Genomic DNA, 19574 nt, shown 5'->3' on the forward strand with positions numbered 1-19574 from the left:
GAAGAAAATGCACTTCGTTTTTTAAACATTATATAGCATGTATTAACGACTTCTGTATACACTGTACTACTGAATGCATCCGTACACTGGAATGCATGCATACATTATATTAGTATACATTATGTACTGTGTATGTATTTTTTTCCCTATACAACCCCAGTATGGGGTAAATGTGCTGCACAGACATCTCAAGTAGGATGATGGGTACTTGCTTGGGAGTGGCGTTAAGATCAGCAGGGGAGAACGTGGGTGGGGAGGAGGGCATTGCTATGTTTAGGAGTCTGATCCTGGGCTGCTTTGTTGTAAGAACACCCAGTTTACAGTCATTCTGTGATCACATTTTTTAAAATGTATTTTTTTTAAACTGTAACAGCATTTTTTTCCGCAGCACTTACCCACAATGCTACCACATTTCCGGGAGGCACAACCGAGACACGGTGTGAGCTGGTGGGAGAAACATTTGTAACCAGAACAAAATGTAGATTTCTCAAATGTTTCCGAACACCAGGAGAGCCTTTCTGAAACCGGAACTGTCGCAGCTAAAGCCTTTACCTTTACAACAATTTGTTCTGGCCAGGAATGGGATGAATCCATCATTGGCGAATTGTATCAAAATTTAAGCTGAGCTTCCGTACCCTAAATACAATCTATCCGAATTTGTGTCTAAAAAGCACAAATATAATGCAATCACGTTTAACTTTCCGGGTCCCCTGCTAACCGTAAGAACAGCAACAACTGGATACTCCGTTGCATCTGCATCAACATAGCAGCGGCCCTGGCGTGGCTCATATCAAGTGTGCCGCTTATGAGCAAGAGTGGAAATTGAACCCAGGATGCTGCTGACATCATAGACCATTGCACTACTAACCACTCTTACTCCGTGGTAACCAACTTTTACCTCTCACACCATGGTAAATGTTTTAACTCTCAGACCAAGTGCAGCTCTTTAACCTTCATCATCATGGTGGATGAGAGAGCTCCCCAAGCTGTGGGAATATTTATCCCAAAGATGCAATAATTCGTTTAGCTCATGCACGTGAGCTGATATCATTTTCTCCGACTCAGAATCAGAATATTTATACTAGAGGAGGAATCCGATGAGCTATAAAGCTCTTTTTTCACAGATGTCCAGTAGGGGCATGGGATATAAGAACGTGACATCAACAATCAGTACAAAAAAACACAATAGGAGTGCAAAGTACAACAAAGTTAAACAAATCGCCCAAACACAGACAAATACAACTAAACCATCCCCATCCTACAAGGCAAATCCCACTGAGGTATTAACTTATTTTTCACAAGCAACCTGGCCACAAATGATAGCTGAAGAAAGTGGCCCATCATTTGAACATTTATATCACCAAAATAATCATGGTGGATGTCCTTTCGAGTAAATTCTATATTCTCGATCATCAGCCATCATCCCTTCTCATGACATGTCCTGGCTAAACCCAACTATCTTAAGAATTAATATTTATATAAATGTAGCTTGTATATGTTCTCTGATCCACGTGTTGCTGTTTTATGTCTCTCATTGTATTTTCGAGCATTCACCTATCCACGAATATAAATTGTTCACAAATATCAATGAGACAGAATAACAAAACCGTTAGGATTCAATGAACTACGTGAGAAATGTGAGATTTAGGAAAGGTTTATCTACCGCTGTCTGAATACATCACATTAATCAGAGTCTGGGAAATACTAATGAATATCAAATATCATCCAACCAAGCCTTTGTAGACTATGACATGGCATTGAAATTAGTGGAAATTAATGCTGTCATTCAAGTGCTCACAGACCAATGCATAAATAAATGTATGGTATTTAAGTGCATTTTAAATACATTGTACTATTGTATATCACCCCATTTATTAATGATTTTATATCCACAATATTTGACGTAACTTTACTTAAAGCATTTTAAATACATTATACACGGCATAACATTATATAATAGCTTGAAGATATTCTATACCGCAATGGCATATTTAGAGCATTTCTAAGGTACAGTAAATTAAATTGAGCACAGTCAGAATCAGAATATATATTTATACTGGAGGACGAACCCGATGAGCTATGAAGCTCTTTTTTTCACTCAGATGTCCAGTAGGGGAACGGGATAAGAACGTGACATCAACAACAAACAGTACAGTAAAATTTTGATTTAAAGCTTTCGTGACTGCAGGGATTCATATTCTTGGTTCTTTCGGTAAAGTCACGTAGAAGGGAAACAATAAAATAATAATTTAAAACAATACAATTCTCACGACAGTGTTGTTGCACATCCTAGTTTGTGAGGATCTGCTGCCACGGGGTTTCAAGTTGACGATTGCTCTTTTTACCAGGTGAGAGCTCAAGAGGCCCAGGAGATTTTCGTTTATGAAGATCTTGAGCTAGCTGGCCAGAATTGGGAGGAGGAAGAACAACAAAAAAACTTAGCCCACTTTTCTCCCAGGGCAACTGGAGAGCACAAAGTGTTTCTCACCTGACATTAAAACTAACAATCGAGTCTCGATTGTAGGAGTTACCTAGATCAACACCGTGGTGAAAGCACTATCGTAAAATAAAATACAACACGTGTGTGTGTGTGCGCGCGTGTTACTCGGCCTACACATTTATGTTTGTTAAATCCTATAGATGATCGAATCTAAATTCCGAATCCTCCAATTCCTAGGTCCAGCGTATGAACAATCTAGAAATGATCAGCTTCACCTTTAACAACATACAGTGCACGTAATTATTGTACCTTAGCAAGGGATTGTTTTTCCAATTACGTCTATATTCGGGGAATTTTGTCAGATAAAGTGGTTCCACTGCTTATTGAACTAGGGCTGACTAGCTTGAAAAAATGTACCTACCTAATAATGCTATGTCTGTTCACTAATACACCCACCAATTTACATTCAGCGTTCTAATAATGAGGCTGCACAGAAATTTAGCACTGTGCAGTAAGGTCACAATCACGAACAATGTAAGATGTTCCATTACAGACAACTTGATCATTCACACACACACAATGTTGTGTAAGGGCAGGTATTCTCTCACCTGAAACACTGCCAACAGAGTGTTCCCGGACAGATAATAACTGTACATTACTCGGAACGACAAGCACCACTCGAATGCACTGTAATGTCTCTATGTATATATTAAAATAAATCAATTACATTTCTGTCGCTGCTTGACGACCGAGAGGGCCCCTCCAGCTGAACTCGATAGCAACAGCTACTTTCCTGCCCCCGCAAGCTTCCAGCTCTCCTTCATCTCAATTTTTAATTAAAAAAATGTAAATAGACGTGTCCAGCTCATAGGTCCGCCCGTCATGTGCCCGTGGCCACAAGTGTCCATTTTACTGGACTGGAAAAACCTCAGCGTGTAGGGTAGTGTCAGCCTGCTAAGAATTCACCATTAAGGAGGGGGGGGGGGACAAAGGAGCACAGCGTTCTAAAATCCTAAAATTTAACTTCAGTGGAATGACAGGCCCTGAGCCGTGAATAAAACAACCGGCCCCGCACTCCGTAGGAAGTAAGTAACTCGATGAAAATAAAGAGGGGCACGATTCCCCACTTGTAAAACAAACAAAAATCGCACGTTTTCCGGTGTAAACAAATATGGCAATAGTTCCCCACAACTGCCAGCATTCCAGTGAGATGACAAAAGGTGAATGGGGAAAGTGACATTAAAATAACAAACGCATCACAAAGCAAGTTACACGTGTACCTCTTGCACGGGGTTTTGTTATCAGCCACCTTGGCTTAGACCCCTGCACACCGTAGTCCTGGCATCACCGAGTCTTTGGCTGTAGCCACTGCTGGTGACGCTGAGACAATCAATCAACCTCCCACAGTCCGCCGAGAGATGCACGCCAACTCTCATGAGCCCCCTAACACCACGGCCCCTGGCTACCGATGGATCTGGCGGACACGTGGCTTTGTGTGGCCATATCCTTTGGAAGGACACAGTTCCCAGCCGGTTGCCTGCAACATCCCAATAGGACAAAAAAAACATATTTTTTATAGGGGTCAGAGTTGCCTACAGGTGCAATCACGGGCTAAGCGGGAGGGATGGCGATACCCTGGGAGGTGCACGTGGTTTGTCCAAGGCCTCACCATGACAAACCTGGCACTTGCTGCGGGAGGCTAAGAGCGACTGGAAGCTGAGCATGCGAGCTGAGAGTACAATGACGCTGGCTCGCGTGAAGACTAGGCGCAGGCAAAGGTGGTGCGCGCGCATGATCAAGGGCTTTTTGGGAGGCACGGATTTGGTTGTGGGGTCAAATTAAAATTCGTGAATCTCTCCCATACTTGCTGGGCTGTTAGGCAGTCAGGAGGTGGCAGTATAGCAAAATGGATTCAAGGCATTTGTGCAGCGGTTTCTCTTCACATGGAAGGGGGTGTACGCGTTTTTGAGGCGCCTTTCGCTTTGATTTCACGTGCACAGACATTGATTTCCTTCGGAGAGGATTGGACACACGTTTCTTTCGCTGAACCCTGCGGAAAAGGAGACTATGTGACTTAATGAAGGGTCCATTATTAATTGTGCACTATAGCACAACGTATATACAGTATATATTTTTTGCCAGTGAGATGTGTTATTCATATTTGGTTCAGCTATTGTGATTTTGGATGCAATGGGCTTGTAGCTCGGCCATCACATTATTGTCAATCATATAAAGTACACAGTGTAATTGTCACGCATCTGTTAATGATGCTCATTTTAGTACTGCACTTAATGAAAATGAATGTAAGCTAATACATGAATGCAAGCGATAAGCAATTAATGGGATTTTTTTTACAGTTAAATCAACACGAAACTAATTGCCGAAGAGCCGCTCCAGCTATGGGGTTATGTGGGAAGTCCAACGTATCGCGAACGATTAAACGTATAAATATGACATTTTATTTCACATCGACACGCAATGAAACCCGATCCCATTTAATGAACACGTAATAACGCACCAACAATAAACGAAATATTGACCATTTCAAATGCACAATTAAATAGCGCTTAGAATTCAGTTGCACACTTTACTGTGCGGTTAAATCCCGGCCGCTGGGCATCAGCATGAGAACTCAGGTGCAATGCTTGGGGTTGGTTTGATGAGAGGATGGCTGATGGCATTTTGTTGTTGTTGACGGGCCTGAAGAATGTGTAAGTTTTTTTTTATTTCTAAATGTAATGTCAAATTAAAGTGACAAGCCAGAGCATAAGGGACCCCCTGGACACAGCACGTGGGTCGCCTTGGCCACCCAAGGGCACGGGGTTCTCTGAATTCCATACAACCGTTAAGTACTTATAGCTTTATAATTGCCAGTGCACAAATGCAGGTCAAATGTATGTGGAGTTTTTTTTATTTAAAACAACGGTTAAAAATAGCATTTTACACTTCCTAACACTGAATTGATAACACGTCTCAAATTCCCCGCACGAGATTAGCACAAAGCATGACTGCGTGCAGCACAAGCAGTGGGTGAACAGTGTTGCAAGTGGGGTTTTTGGTTTGTTTTTGCAATCGTTATTTATTGATTTATTTTGGAAGCTTATCTGCTTTCAAGAGGATTCACTGTTTTCTCCAATGGCAATTCTTCGTCGGTCATTGTCTATCTACCGCTGGATGAAGGCCTCCCCACACTCTCACCAGCCCACACAGGTCTCCGATGCCACAATCCATATCGCTGCGGTGCATCACCTGATCTCATCCCTCCGTCTCCACCGCTGATCGACCCCACGGGGTCCATCCGCTCCTTCGCCTGTCATTCTGTCACCAGTCTTGTCCATCATCCACCATCCATCCCTTACAGCAAAGTCTCCCGGGCCTGAGCCCACCTCCGTTCAGCACTGTTGGCAACGTACGGTGCTAAAGAAGTTCAGCACCCATGCACACTTGCATTAGTCATGGGAATGACTGCACGTGTAATAATGAAGTCACGTAACTGAACAAATAATGTTCAGGTATTCTCTGTGCAATGCTTGATTGATACTTAACCCCTTGGTGTCTGTTGCTGGGTACGTTGCTGGTCACACCACCGCCTCGGTCTTTATACGTGTTCTTTAAAAGCACTTGCCCCAACAGCACTACGTAGGCTAAACAGGTGATCTTTGTCACACTGTGACATCGTTGATTCATGCGCTACGATCACAGGAACTCAGCTTTGCTTCCTGACCAATGCACAGCATCGGTGGCAATCGGTGTCTGGACCAGTCCTGAGTGAGGGCCCCCTGGTCTGGAGTGTGAACTTCGGCACGGTGGTACTGCCCACACCTCCACCATGCCAGTCCGAGTTGATAACCCACCCCAACACTTGCCCCTGCAGTCTGTAAGGCTCAATTGGCCTATCACAACCGCACACCAATTTAGCACACCATGCTACAGGATGCGAGGTTCAAAACTAAAATGAGCTGAGGCTTGAATTTTTAAGAAGCGCTCAATGTGCAGAAAAATGCCAGGGTGGACCATTTGCATGTAAACAGTAAACATTGGCGTGAGCTAATTGGTGCTAATTAGCGCGTGTCATTTAGCTCCTAGCCCTTGGGATTCGTGAGTTTCCACATTATCGAGTCTCCGAGTCTCATATACACACTGTTGGCTCCAAGAGCACGGCTGGCTTGCCCCTCTTTTTTTATATTTTTACGGTTCATTGTTAATTCCTGATGCTCAGAAAGCCACCCTTGGGATTTTAAGTTGATGAGTTGTTGCCTAAGGCACGGAGCCATTCTAAGACAACCTTATGTCACCATGAGTTAACTTATTAATGTCCGTTGCTTAGAAGGACAAGCTGACACTCTTATCATTCTTAGGTTGCATTAATAATTTTTGAGGCGCACAAAGACGGGTTAAGACACCTTAAAATCCTCCGAATGGATTGGCTGAGAACATTGTTAATTGACTATTCATAATTTGGTGCATTTAGTATTTGCGCAATTCATAGAACGCATGGCTATCACGAAGGAGCTCTGTTTCACAGACAGTCTGAGGTAGTTTCACAGTCGGGGTGCGATGTTGCTATGTATAATCCCATTCCATTATTTCGCGGGTAAATATTTTGAAACTTGCCATATTTGGAACATGACACTGGTACGCGATGGTTTATTCATTTCAAATGACGTCAGAATATGTTTTTTTATCGGTCACTGAGAAGCAGACTGCGAAATATTTTATGCATAATACACATTAACCAGGGCGGCCATGCAGATTCAAACCACGAACCTCTCCCAACAAGTAGCGAGCACGATACCACTGTGAAACGTCACCGCGCCGATGTCTCCGCTCGAGCGTACAACATTGTACATACCAAGCATTGGTATCTTCATGCCAAGGCCGTAATTACAATATATATTGGGGGGGGGGACACATCCAATATTCAAATATGCTCAAAATGTCCCCCCCAATATATTGCTATAAAATAGATTTCTGTTTATATGATTGTGGTTATGGTTGTACTTTATTAATTCCTAATCTCTGCCATTGCATACAATGAAACAAGAAAAGATAAAAAAGTAAAAACAGAGCAATGTAATACAATACACTATTAGACATTATTGTAAAAAAAAAGTCCATCCTATGTGTTAGTTATTTTTTTTATATTTTAGGCAGGAAATTCGTTTTCAAATTTAGATTTATTTATTTTCTGGGGGGGGGGATCCCCAGACCCTCTGGAAGATTTGGTCCCCCCAAATGTTGACTCCATGGCTACGGCCTTGCTTCATGCTACGCTTGTTTTGTTTTGCCAGCACTCAAGAAGAGTTTGTTCAAACATTCGCCACTGCTGGTTGCACAGATTTAAGGGACAACAACAGCAGCAGCAACAACATCAACACGAGCGCACGTGTTCAAATGCGGTATAGCACAACGTCTTCTGGGCAATGCTGCAGATTAGAACGATATCCAATTTAAAAACAGGGAAGATGTGGGGGAATTTTGATTGCATCACACCACCTTTATTATATCACACCACCTATTTAAGTCCCAAGACTGGAGGAGATGTTCACACTTCCCGGCAATGGCCTCACGATGCTGCTCGTAGCTGCAGAGCGAAACGCCGTGAATGTTGTGGGTCGCTCTCTCCCACAGCCGCCGTGCTGTAGCAGCGATTCGTTGGGGCATTTGTTCACGCGGCAACTGTGTTTGGCTGCGTCAGGTGGCGGAGGGTGTACGACACAGCACTGGGCTTTTACTCGCCCAGCGATCTGATCCAAAAATGTATTACGGATCAGGAAAGTTGCTGTTACCTTGTTACGGGTTCGTTGAACGATTTAGGCGTCAAATGCATGTGAACATTATTTAACTTTAAACACAATGTAGTACTGTATTTAATGCTTTGCTTCAGAGAATCAACTAAGACGTCTCTTTGGACCGTTATTAATAATCCACGTTAATATTAACTAATAATTCATAATAATGAATCCATAATTAATATAACCAATAATAAGGAATTATTAATAATAATGCTGCACGTAAAATGTATATTTGGACAATTATAGAGAAGAACGCGGCTATCTTCCTTTCCGAAACTAAGAGTGACATTTTTCTGTTCCATAAGCAACAAGCGTACGTTTTATGCCTTTGCTAAAGAGCGCTGTACCTTTAAGGGGGAGAGAGGTGGGGTGAATTGCTACTCAAACCTATGGGATTAATGAGCTATTCTCGGCTTGAAACGGTTTCAGGAGAGAAGGTTTTAAAGTGTGTGGCGGGGGCACAGGGGAGGGGATTAGTCAGGCTGCCCCGCTTCCTACAATCGGGAGTAAGACGTTCCTCGTTTGTTGTCCCTCCAGATCGCATTGAGCGAAGTGCATCGGCAGCTCACGGCAAGCGTAGTGGAGGCAGCGTCCAGAGAGATAGCCGGGAGGCGGCGGTGGCCCAGTGGGCAGCGCACTAACTCGGGCCCCCGCCTGACTTTGATTCCTGGCCGTGGGTGACATCGGCGGCGAGTGGCATCGCACCGACTCACGCTGACATCTTCGTCGCACGGCTGATCTTGACGCAGAGCAACGGCCATAAAGTTTACATTGAGGCGGTTGTGCCAGATGATTGCGTCAGGAGTAGCGGAGTGTGCCGCTGTGATGCCACCTCCTTCATATAGATCCCTGTGCGAGTATAAGTCGTTCTCTAGATGAGTCTTTGGGTCTCAATGTTGATCTATGTATCTCTGTATGAGTCTATGGGTCTCTATGCGCTGTGAAAGTTGCATCACTGGCTTGGAACTGACAGAGCGCAGACATCGTGTTGGGCTCTCTGAGAGACCCTCTGACTCTCCGATTTTCCCTAGGAACGTCTCTAGGTGCCAACTCACCGTCGAGACTTAACTTTTCCCGGGTCCAAGTTGACCACGTAAAAATAATCGTTGCTCAGAATCGTCGGTATGGAACGCTTTATTGGTAGAAATATCACAAGAGATTTCCATTTGATGGACAAAAAAACCGTATAAGTAAAAAAATATATAAAGTAAAATATTCACATTCTGGTTTTATACGATTCCGCTTGCACCTTTTAGTCAAAGGAAGTCCAAATCCTGAAAAATCATTAACCCCTGGTTGGCTTCCTCTCCTCCCTGTTTGACTCCCCCCTCTCACCCCCCACCGCGGCCCACCCCCCAATGCCCCCCCCCCCCCCCCCCAGTCTACTCACAGAGACGCCTCTCTTGCTACTTGTACACATCGCAGTTATTATTACAAAGGGCGCGTGAGATGCGCCATGCCCAGCCCAATCGCGTGTGAACATCAGGCCAAGGGAATCTGCCGCCGTGGCCAATGAGTTACGCGCCCGCACCGGGGGCTAATGGTTACAAAGAGGCAGAGCCTCTAATAAATTAAAACTCCACCGGGCATGGACTCGGAAACCCTCCGAGAACATAATGCAATCGAGTGTTGGGAGCGACCTATATGTATTCTCGTGTAAAACACCGATATACACGGAGGGGGGGGGGGGGGGAATTAAAATGAGTTAGGAACTGTGCCGTGAAGACCTAGGAGGCATGGGTTCTGTGGCACCAAGCCAGACAGGGGTTGTGGGCACGGTTTATTGGGCACTGCAAATACATACATGTACACGCAGAAGCACCTCGTTCTTAAACACATTCATACTCGAGTCATCTGACGATTCACCCTCCCTGCCGTGTGATGAATCGTCACCACGTTGTGGTCACGCATTGATTCAAACGTCGATTATCATTTTGTGTTTTTGTCTCGTTTCCGTTTCATTTGCATTGTCTGTTTCCACGTGCGTGCTTCGTCTTGATTGCTGTCCGAGGCCACTCCATTAGCCTTCGGGGTAACATTTTAGCACGTCATTTAGATAAATAATAAATTATTGATTGCAGTGGGCACCGATATGAACACGAATTGCCATCGTAAAGATCTGTGCGAACCGGTGAGTCGTTGAATAGTTACTTGCCTGATTGAAATTCATAAACATTCCTGCAGAGATTCCAGAGTGATTTGTGCAACTCCGAGTTTGTGTACGGTTTGGCTTTTTTTGCATTGAACGGGGGCCCCAGGATTGTATACGGAGTGCTCTTACCAATAAGATCTGGCAATCTAGCAGCATTTGTTGAACAAGTCTGATGGCTGATGAGACCTAAAAAGTTGAAAACCAGCACTGGAGTTGCCTGGTTTAAACAAATACCGGTTCATATTCTTGGTTCTTTCGGTAAAGTCACGTTGAAGGGAAACAATCAAATAATAAAATATATATGATGACTGTTTGTGTTACAGTCGAAACGTCGTGAGAATTTTATTGTTTTATATATTTTAGTATTTTATTGTTTCCCTTCAACGTGACTTTACCGAAAGAACCAAGAATATGAATCACTGCAGTCACGAAAGCTTTAAATCAAAATTCAAATGCCGGTTGTTAACTTTGGCCTGGAAAACCAAGATGCTGGTGGACTAAACATATATACCTTTTATTTATATTGTGGAGACAACAGAAGTTGTTCTGCTTATCCTGTACATGTGAATATTAACATCCCAGGACACACGCCCTGATAGGACACATAAGGAGTGGCTTATTATCTGTACATAAGGGATGTTATAAAGCACACTCTTTTAATGTATAGAATATGAGCAGACACAACATGATAGAGTTTTATTTAACAATACCGCAGTGCTATTCCTGTCGTGCGCTGGTCTTGAGACTGAATACCGTACTTCTTGAGACTGACTGTAGGACCGGCCTTGCTGTGCACGTCTGCTGAAAAACTCTACGTCGGTAAAGCAATTTGATTGCGATTCTTATTGAATGCAACTCGGGAAACAAAATGTGGCAATCAAAAGTGACGGCGTGATATTTATTTACGCAAACACGTATCATTGCTGTGACATGCCACGAGCACACACAGCTACAAATGGGCTACAAAAACACAGCGTTCACTAAGCCATTATGAACTCATCTTTGGAACATTCCTCCTAGAATGTCACACTTCCACGCAGTAACGACGTCTTTCCACCAGCTTACGGAATTTTTTTTGCATTTGACCGTGGCGGCTGCTGAAAACAAACCATCTGCAAAAGTCGATGTGGCACTTTCCGACTGACAAACATTACCACAATTTGTTGGCAAGGAATTACCTGTCACAGGGATTCACCATGGGATTATTAAGATATCGGGGGAAGGGATAAATTGTACGGCGTGCGTGAAGCGTGGCTACTTTAACACATCCTTCGCGCAGCATAAAGCTCACTCGTTCGCGTGTGGATCTCGAACATTTTTGCGTAGTTTCTTTAATCCTACCCATTCTCGCCCACATCACAAAATGCTAGCGCGTGTTTTCCGCTTAACGCCAATGCTGATTGGGAGAACGCTGTTTTGAATGTTGCGAGTGCCACTCTTCAATGTTATCTCTCTCTTTCTCGTTGTCCCCCCACCCCCCGCCTGCAGGAATTCACAATACGGTTGAGTATGGGGAATGCTGTTGTGGCTGTTTTAATGCTACTTGAAATCTTAGCACGAAACTGGGATACGGTCTGTGAAGCGAAGAGTACACGTCCAACTGTAAATATAACTGTTATCTTCGGCTGGAGCGCGCTGGGCATTCCGGACATACTGAATACGGACGACCTCTCCGGCATCCCGGTGGCGATCAACCTGAAGAACAAAGTACTGAACGAGACGAGTCCCACTGGCATCATCAACCAGCTATGCAGCCTGGTGTCCTCGGAGAGAATGAACGGAATTGTGTACGGTGACGACACCAGCCAAGAAGCCATCGCTCAGATTTTGGATTTTATATCGTCGCAGACGTTACTGCCCATAGTTGGCATTAACGGTGGCGCTTCCATGGTCATGAGCGGAAAGGTAAGCGCGTCCGGTTTGACCGGTCGAAAAAATATATCTCTACGTTGACAAGACGGTTCGTACGCACATGTGCAGCAGAGCTTTAACAATCTCAGAGAGTCGGCGCTAATGTCGGTGTTGTTATGAGAATGGGCAGAACGGTAAGTGACCTGGTTTCGGCATGCTTAGTGCAGATAGTGACATTTTAAATATTATCCATAATAGAGGTTTTTGGGGTTAGATGGCGTAAATGTAAATGTGGCGTTAAACCTGCAACCAGCCGACGCAGTCAATTAGAAAGGTTTGTCACGTAAATAATAATAATAAGTGCCAATTCTTTACTAGTCGAGCACACGGGTGTGTGGAAGAGTAAACCCACAACATTTACAACTCGAGTACAATGTTTTGCCAGTAATCACAACTAGCATCATCAGGAGACAGCCAGAATTGTGGAAACATCCTCCTGTTAAAATACCCGTTAAATATGCACACTCACTTGCAAAATGTAGACACGAATGATTACATTGCACAAGCTGGGCGGTGCAACAGCGATGGCGGTTGTTATCTCGCTGCACTATGAACCCAGTTATTCCCAATTCCCAGCCAATGGCTAATATCAATCATCAGTGGCGGGTCATATCTGATTCTGCAGTGTGGTCTCCCATTTACCAACCCGCGCTGAACGTCCGAACAACCCCCATATATATATTCTCGTAGAAGGGAAACAATAAAATAATAAAAATATAAAACAATACAATTCTCATGATGTTTCGATGATGATGATGATTGCTTGTGTTGCAGTCGAAACGTCGTGAGAATTTTATCGTTTTATATTTTTGTTATTTTATTGTTTCCCTTCTACGTGACTTTACCGAAAGAACCAAGAATATGAATCCCTGCAGTCACGAAAGCTTTAAATCAAAACCCCCATATAATTGGCATGGCTCTGGCGAGGTTTTCATTCAGCAGCAGATTGGCTAAGGGCTGTAAATGATTATTTTTAGTACGTACTGAATAACTTAAATGTCAGTTCGTGATGTCGTATGAGGGATATATGAGGGGTACATTTGTTTTAATTGCGTGGCTTGGGAATACAACATTTTGGTGAGAAAACAAAACTGGTGTAATTAGTTTGTGTACTTGCAGCTGTACACACGTAATTACCGAGATCACATCGAGAGAAAACTTAAGAAATACTGTACACGGCGTGGTAAATCAACGCCTGCACGTCACACGTGTCGCCTACACTCGGAGCCGTTTAAATAATGAAACATTTGATTGTATTCCAGCGATACAAGCAACCAAAACACGCTAATTGTATCGAGTGCTGACGTTGCCATACTGTGACCGACTGCCCACAGTGGGGGCAAAGAGATGTGAAGGAGCGAGAGACGGGCGTTTGGGATAATTCGATATTAGCTACATTTATCACGGAGTGTACAAAGCGTACACTCGGGGCAACGCTTTTAAAATCACTCGCATATTGATAGAGCTCTTTCTCTGGGAACATTACATTTTTATTTGCTCTTTCTTAAGGGTAAATTGAGGTGGGGAAATACTCACGGCAACACTTTTGGGGTGCACCGGCTTGTTCTTATGTAACACGCGAGACATTTCCCCAACACTGCGAGGAGATCCGGCGTCATCATCAGCCTGAAATTTCCCTCCATCAACGATGACTTTAGGCAGGCACGGAACCCCCATCGAGGGAGAGGAGGGAATGTCGGCAGCGGTTATTTATACAGCTCAATCTACTCCCTGACCCAAGGACCGGGCCATCCCAGATGCCGGGCTGCAGATAAGCGTGCGAGTTAGCAATTATACAGCTCAGACAGGAGAGGCTAGATGGGGAGGGGGAGAGATTCAGCGTAGAATTTGCTAAGCGCCGGATTCGCGATTGATCAACTTAACAATTGATCATTTTCGTTTGATTTTGTTGTTGTAAAAACGTGGTTGGAGATGTTTCCATTGACAACAGTGGTGAAATTGGCAAAACAATTCGATTCCTTCATGAGGCCTCCTTTGCCAGTACCAAAATATACTAATAGGGGTTTTCCCCTTTTTCTCTGGCAACAAAACTGACACCTTTTGCAAGGAATCATGTTAACATTAACCACAATACTTGCAGTCAAATTCAAACAAAAAACAATACTCTGATCATTTATGCATTGTCCTTGAAACTGATTGGTCCACACCAGAGACAGCTTTTCTTAGAGCCTAGTCTCATACGGTGTTCGACCAGATGACGCCAAAAGGTGCACTCGATTCGCAATTCGATTCCTATCGACGTTTATGGCTAATGCCAGCGATATATTGGAAGCCTGTTCTGTGCCTCTCTTAGGTAGACTCGGCCTTAAATGAGTTGTGTGATAACATCAACACTGTGGAGACAAAGGTGGCCAGGAATGGTGCTCACCACACCACCCGCTCGTGAACTGTGCGGGCCTTAATAGGTGCTCGCTAACAGCACTTGACCCAACAGTGTACGTAGACCATATGGGCAAAATTTGTCTCTGTATGGATGCGGGGTTAATTACCAATTGTGTTTCAGGAAATAATAAATTTAGTACTCTTGGAAATCTTGAAAACGCCGAATGCATGAGGAAACAATTTGTACTGGACTGACCAAGGGTCTAAATAGCACCTCGAAACACAATGTTCACTGCTAACCTCAGGATCCGTCCAGTCCCTGGGACCCACCCTGGTTTTCTAGGTATTTTTCTGTGTTGCGGCAGCAAAAAATGTTCCAGCAGAGCTCATCGTATCCAACTAAAACGGGCCGTTTTCAGTCACGACATTCGTTTTCAATGGACCCCTTTTTTTTTGTTCCCACCAAACTGCAAGTAAAATTTGCTTTTATTGAAAGAAGCTAATTTAAAATTAAAGTTGCTTTCGTCAACAAGCCTTCGAGATTCACAAATGAATTCTGGGCATTTCCCCCTGACTCAACATTTCCCTGCGATGCCTGCACTGCCACTTTTTCAAACGATGCCATTACATAACCGCGACACGTAGCCACAGACAAAACAAACCAAAAAAATCACCTTCCACAACGAGATTGGATTAAAAAAGAAATTACAAGGAACTGTATCAGTGGATTAGGTTTTTGCTATAAATAACCTTCCAGCCGAGAGCTATGCACAACACGTGACCTCATAATACATACCTCTTTGCAAAGTACATGCTGCCTCTCCGATGGCAGGTACTATAAATTATCTTGAAAGCTGCCAGTAGTTCGGCTGATTCAATCACATCTCGCTTTCTTAGATAAGTGATCTTTGGCTGACTGCAAATGCGATAAGACTAGTTTTATACACAAACAAATTGACAGCCGCAAGTTCATTCTCTGTTTTAACATTTAGCACCTTACCCTCTGGTTAAACGGACTTGCAGATTGAATCCCTTGGGTTTCGGAGGCGTTTGGCATTGCCAGAAGTTTGACTCAGCACTGGTAGTCAGCACAAACAGAGTTTTCTGCCTGCAATGTGAGCAAAAATATTTCATTAATGCGCCGATTTTCTTTTTCTTTCCCAGAGTGCTTTCTATGCACGATTTATTTCTGTCACTGGCCCCAAACCTCGTCACACCCCTGGTGCAACGGAAAGGGGAAATACTCGACGTTGCCTGTGGCGTGCGTCCCAAGATCTGTCGTGCATTTTTTCCAATGTTGCGTGCAGGAAAATTTGGCTGAACCCCCACAATCCCAAAACCGTTCGTGATTCCATGCAACAAAAAATCTCCTCGACTCATTTGCCCTGTGAGCGTGGCCTGGCGCAAATGGCTTTTTTTTACCTGAGTACACAGTTGCACGCTCCCCCTAGAAATAATTTGTCTCAATAAGAACTACAAAGTCTAAACGTACCTTTCCTTATCTGCAATTTATTTTATGACGCTGCTGGCATAGACAGCGGTGCACAAAGCACGATTGACAAAACAAAAACAACTCAACAAAATTCATCAGTAACGATGCCTTAAAAGAAAAATATATAATAGGCGACGTTTTGGGCTATTGCCCGTCTTCATGGCACCTCCCCTTCTTCACATGCTATGGACTAGGGCAGTGGTATTGATGAATGTGTTGAGCGATTTTTTTTCTCTCTCTGTCTCTTATCTGCAAGAAATTGCAAATTGCAGAAGGGGTCTGTTATCACCTTTCTCTAAAGAAAAGATGTAATCTCAAAGAGAAACAGCTGTTGCCTTGTAGATACAAGATACGGGGATGGTCAAGTTCATCATCATGGCACTCCCGTGATTGCACTCCCGTCCATATTCATACAAAGTTTTAAGTTTATTTTTTGTGTATTGTTTAACTAGGTGAGAACCCAAGAGACTGGGATATAGTCTCATTTGCAAAAGTGACCTGGGGCACTCAATGTGAGAGAAGCAAAGGCATAACATAAAGTTCTCCGAACGAAGCAAAGAGAAGTCAGTGGAAAAAAACCATAACAGAACCTGTAACGTTTTTTTTCTCCTTAACAAAGCTAAAAACTAACAAATCACACAGCCAGGTCTGCAAGATCTCTTTGTGTTTCGAACTTGTTTTTTTTTCCTTTTAAACTCTGATGAGCTGGGGTGGAGCAGTGGTGCAGTGGTGAGCGCACCTCCATGAATTCGGTGGCCTGAATTGTTCAATTCCCAGCCTTGCACGGCACACACGCGCCCGTCCCGCGCAAGTAAGAACGCCATTCCCGATTGAATGAGGACTTGCGTGATTCCTGCACCGCATGTGTGCGGCGCAAGATTTGCACCGCATCGCAGCGGAGCTCTCGGCTCTCGAGAATGGTTTGCTCGATAAGCGTGAGCGGCAGGACGCGCGCGACTTGTCGGTTTCCACGGCAGAGTCGGCTCAACAGGAGCCGGCAGAGGGAAGGGGCCACTGGCTACAGCTGCGGCAGCGAGTTGGCCGATCATTCGCCACCACCGATTTTCCACTGCTCGCAATGCTCGGGGGTTGCATTCTGCACTCGAAGGAGTCCCCGCAATCCGGAGGCACACTGCACAGAGGCGTACATCGGTACGTGGCACGGTCGGCTACGTGCGGTGCGGAAGAAGATGAACGTACATCCACACGTACGGCCCAACGCGTGCACAGTGCAGCTCACAGGCGCCACGTGCGCGGCGCGGGCAGCTTCCAGGTGCGGCACCCACACAGTGGTGCCCACAGCCACGGTCAGAGTCCAACTCCAGGCAGCCGGGCGTAGGGCAGCTACTGGGGTGAGCTCACCGATGGTGTCCGCTGCTCGCGTCAGGTTACCCAGGAGGGGATTCGTGGCGAAGCCGTTCGGCTCTCGCCTGCAGATCGGCTGCCAGTGCGTGGCGCAGTGCACCGTGGTTGTTGCCATGCATTGAAACAAAGAATCAAATTTTGCCGATGATATATATCTGCATCGCCAGTTTAGGCAGGTAACCACAATTGAGTGGCGTATCTTTCCATGATGGCAATAACAAAACATCGCGCAGTCCTTTCACATGTTGGTAAAGTGTATATCTATTCCTGACGTTCCACCCAACTCCCAGCTCTGTTGACTACAAAGCATAATAACTCTCCAATGGCTCTTGACGCTTGGCTTTAGTCGTGTGTACATCAGTTTAGTCCTCGCAGTCACCCATGCTTTCTATAGCTGGCAGGCTTCCCTGGTCTGGGCAGCATTGTTTCTGAGTCCCACAGCACACAAAGGTGCTCAATACTGGATCAGCTGAGTCAGCTTAAAGTGGCCCTCCTTGTTCCTCGACCACGAGGGCCTTACGACAAGGAAAGATGCCAGTCAAAGGCGTCAGCTCCATTGCTGTGTTCCCACGACCACCGGCGTAGCAGGCCGGCTCAGTTCGTGAAGCCGAATCCCCAGGGCGACGTTACCGGGTCGAGCGAACTAGAACATAGCCTGCGCGGCCCACTTACGCTGCGCTGAGCAGATCGCTCTCCATAGGACGCCAATGTCAGTCGCACCGCCGTCAGAGAACAGTCGTGGTGTCACGGGGAGCAACGCAGAACAGAAGACCGTGCCATTATTTCCCTCCACCGGCGGAGGGGAGAGGGGATAGGGAACAGACAAATGAAGGAGAGGGGCTCAGCCCACGGAGTTGCGAATTAGAACGAGGCCCGAGGCGTTCCCGGAACATCCCCAGACTGTTCGAGATTTGAAGCTTTCGTGACTGCAAGGATCCATACTCTTTGGTTCTATTCGGTAAAGTCACGTAGGTAAAAAATGAAAAAAACACTTGACTTTACCGAATAGAACCAAAGAGTATCCCCAGACTGGTCCGGCACGGTTCAGGTCTGGGTTTTCAGTGGCTGCTGGAACGTAGACAATATCCGCTCCATTCTACGCAGCATTTCCCTTGGACCAGTTGCAACTCAGAGAATTAAGAAACACAATGTCCCATGCATAAAACCACTGGAGCCTTGTATGCACAGCGCAATATTTCAATACATTTCCACGTAATATTAGCCCAACACCAAAGACATGAATTACTTTGTGGTTCTGTGGCCTCGCATTTTACAGCTGCAGTGCATCGGCAGGCCAACAACCTATTCTGCTGCCAATGCCATGTCTAACGGACCGGGCCACTGCTGATGCTTTCGCAAGCCCCTGCACTGCTCACATGACCCCCCCCCCTCTCCCCAATAAGGATTTGCATTTATATGGCACTTAGCCGCCCGCAGTATCTCAAAGCGCTTTACAAACACGCTTTGGGAATTTCACAAAGCAAAAGAGCGCGAAGGGATAAGTTAAGCTAAAAAAAACAATGAAATAACGTAATTGAAAAAATAACAGGCAAGGGAGGAGGGGGAGGGGGGAGAAAGTCGCCCCACGCGACAAATCGCACGGTCCGCGAAGGCAGGGCAGGGGGCGCCTGACTGTGGGAAAGTGAAGAGAAACCGAAGCATTTCGATTCAACGCATCAAGCTCAGCTCCCCCCGGACCTTCCACGGCGCTGATAGGAAAGCCTGCGCTGCACGATGCCAGGGGCCGTCTCTGCCGAGTGTGATTTAGTGCAATCTCACTAAGTGACGCGGCAAGTCGTCATTCACGAAATGCAATCTACACGGGGTAAAGAAAAAAAACGCATGGCACGAGGTCTCGTGACCCGCAGCCCCCCCCTCTCTCACCCAAGGCGACTCTTCCTCGCGTTGCTGTGAACGAACGCTACCTGATGCGCAAATTAGGAAAATGTAAAACTCCCCGGTAGCGCTGCGACTGTTGGTTGTCCAGAACAGACCGTACAACGTGGAACGACGCAATGCCCCGATGCACAAATACGAAGGAGACGTCACGGCGATGATGACACACCCATGATGCGG

General features: G+C 45.2%; 1 protein-coding gene across 3 annotated transcripts in view; it reads left to right on the top strand.

The window, feature by feature from the left end:
- Positions 1 to 19574, top strand: part of LOC116951640 (glutamate receptor ionotropic, NMDA 2C-like) — a 72376-nt gene that overhangs the window by 5820 nt on the left and 46982 nt on the right. For all 3 annotated transcript variants that reach the window (XM_076072487.1, XM_032970442.2, XM_032970433.2), the window contains one exon: positions 11876 to 12292. In XM_076072487.1, the coding sequence (XP_075928602.1) occupies positions 11876 to 12292 (417 nt within the window). The remainder of the gene's footprint in view (positions 1 to 11875; positions 12293 to 19574) is intronic.

The sequence above is a fragment of the Petromyzon marinus genome, chromosome 3, assembly GCF_048934315.1.
Source record: "Petromyzon marinus isolate PM22_M1 ecotype Great Lakes invasive population chromosome 3, UKy_Petmar_22M1.pri1.0, whole genome shotgun sequence".
NCBI classification, from domain to species: domain Eukaryota; kingdom Metazoa; phylum Chordata; class Hyperoartia; order Petromyzontiformes; family Petromyzontidae; genus Petromyzon; species Petromyzon marinus.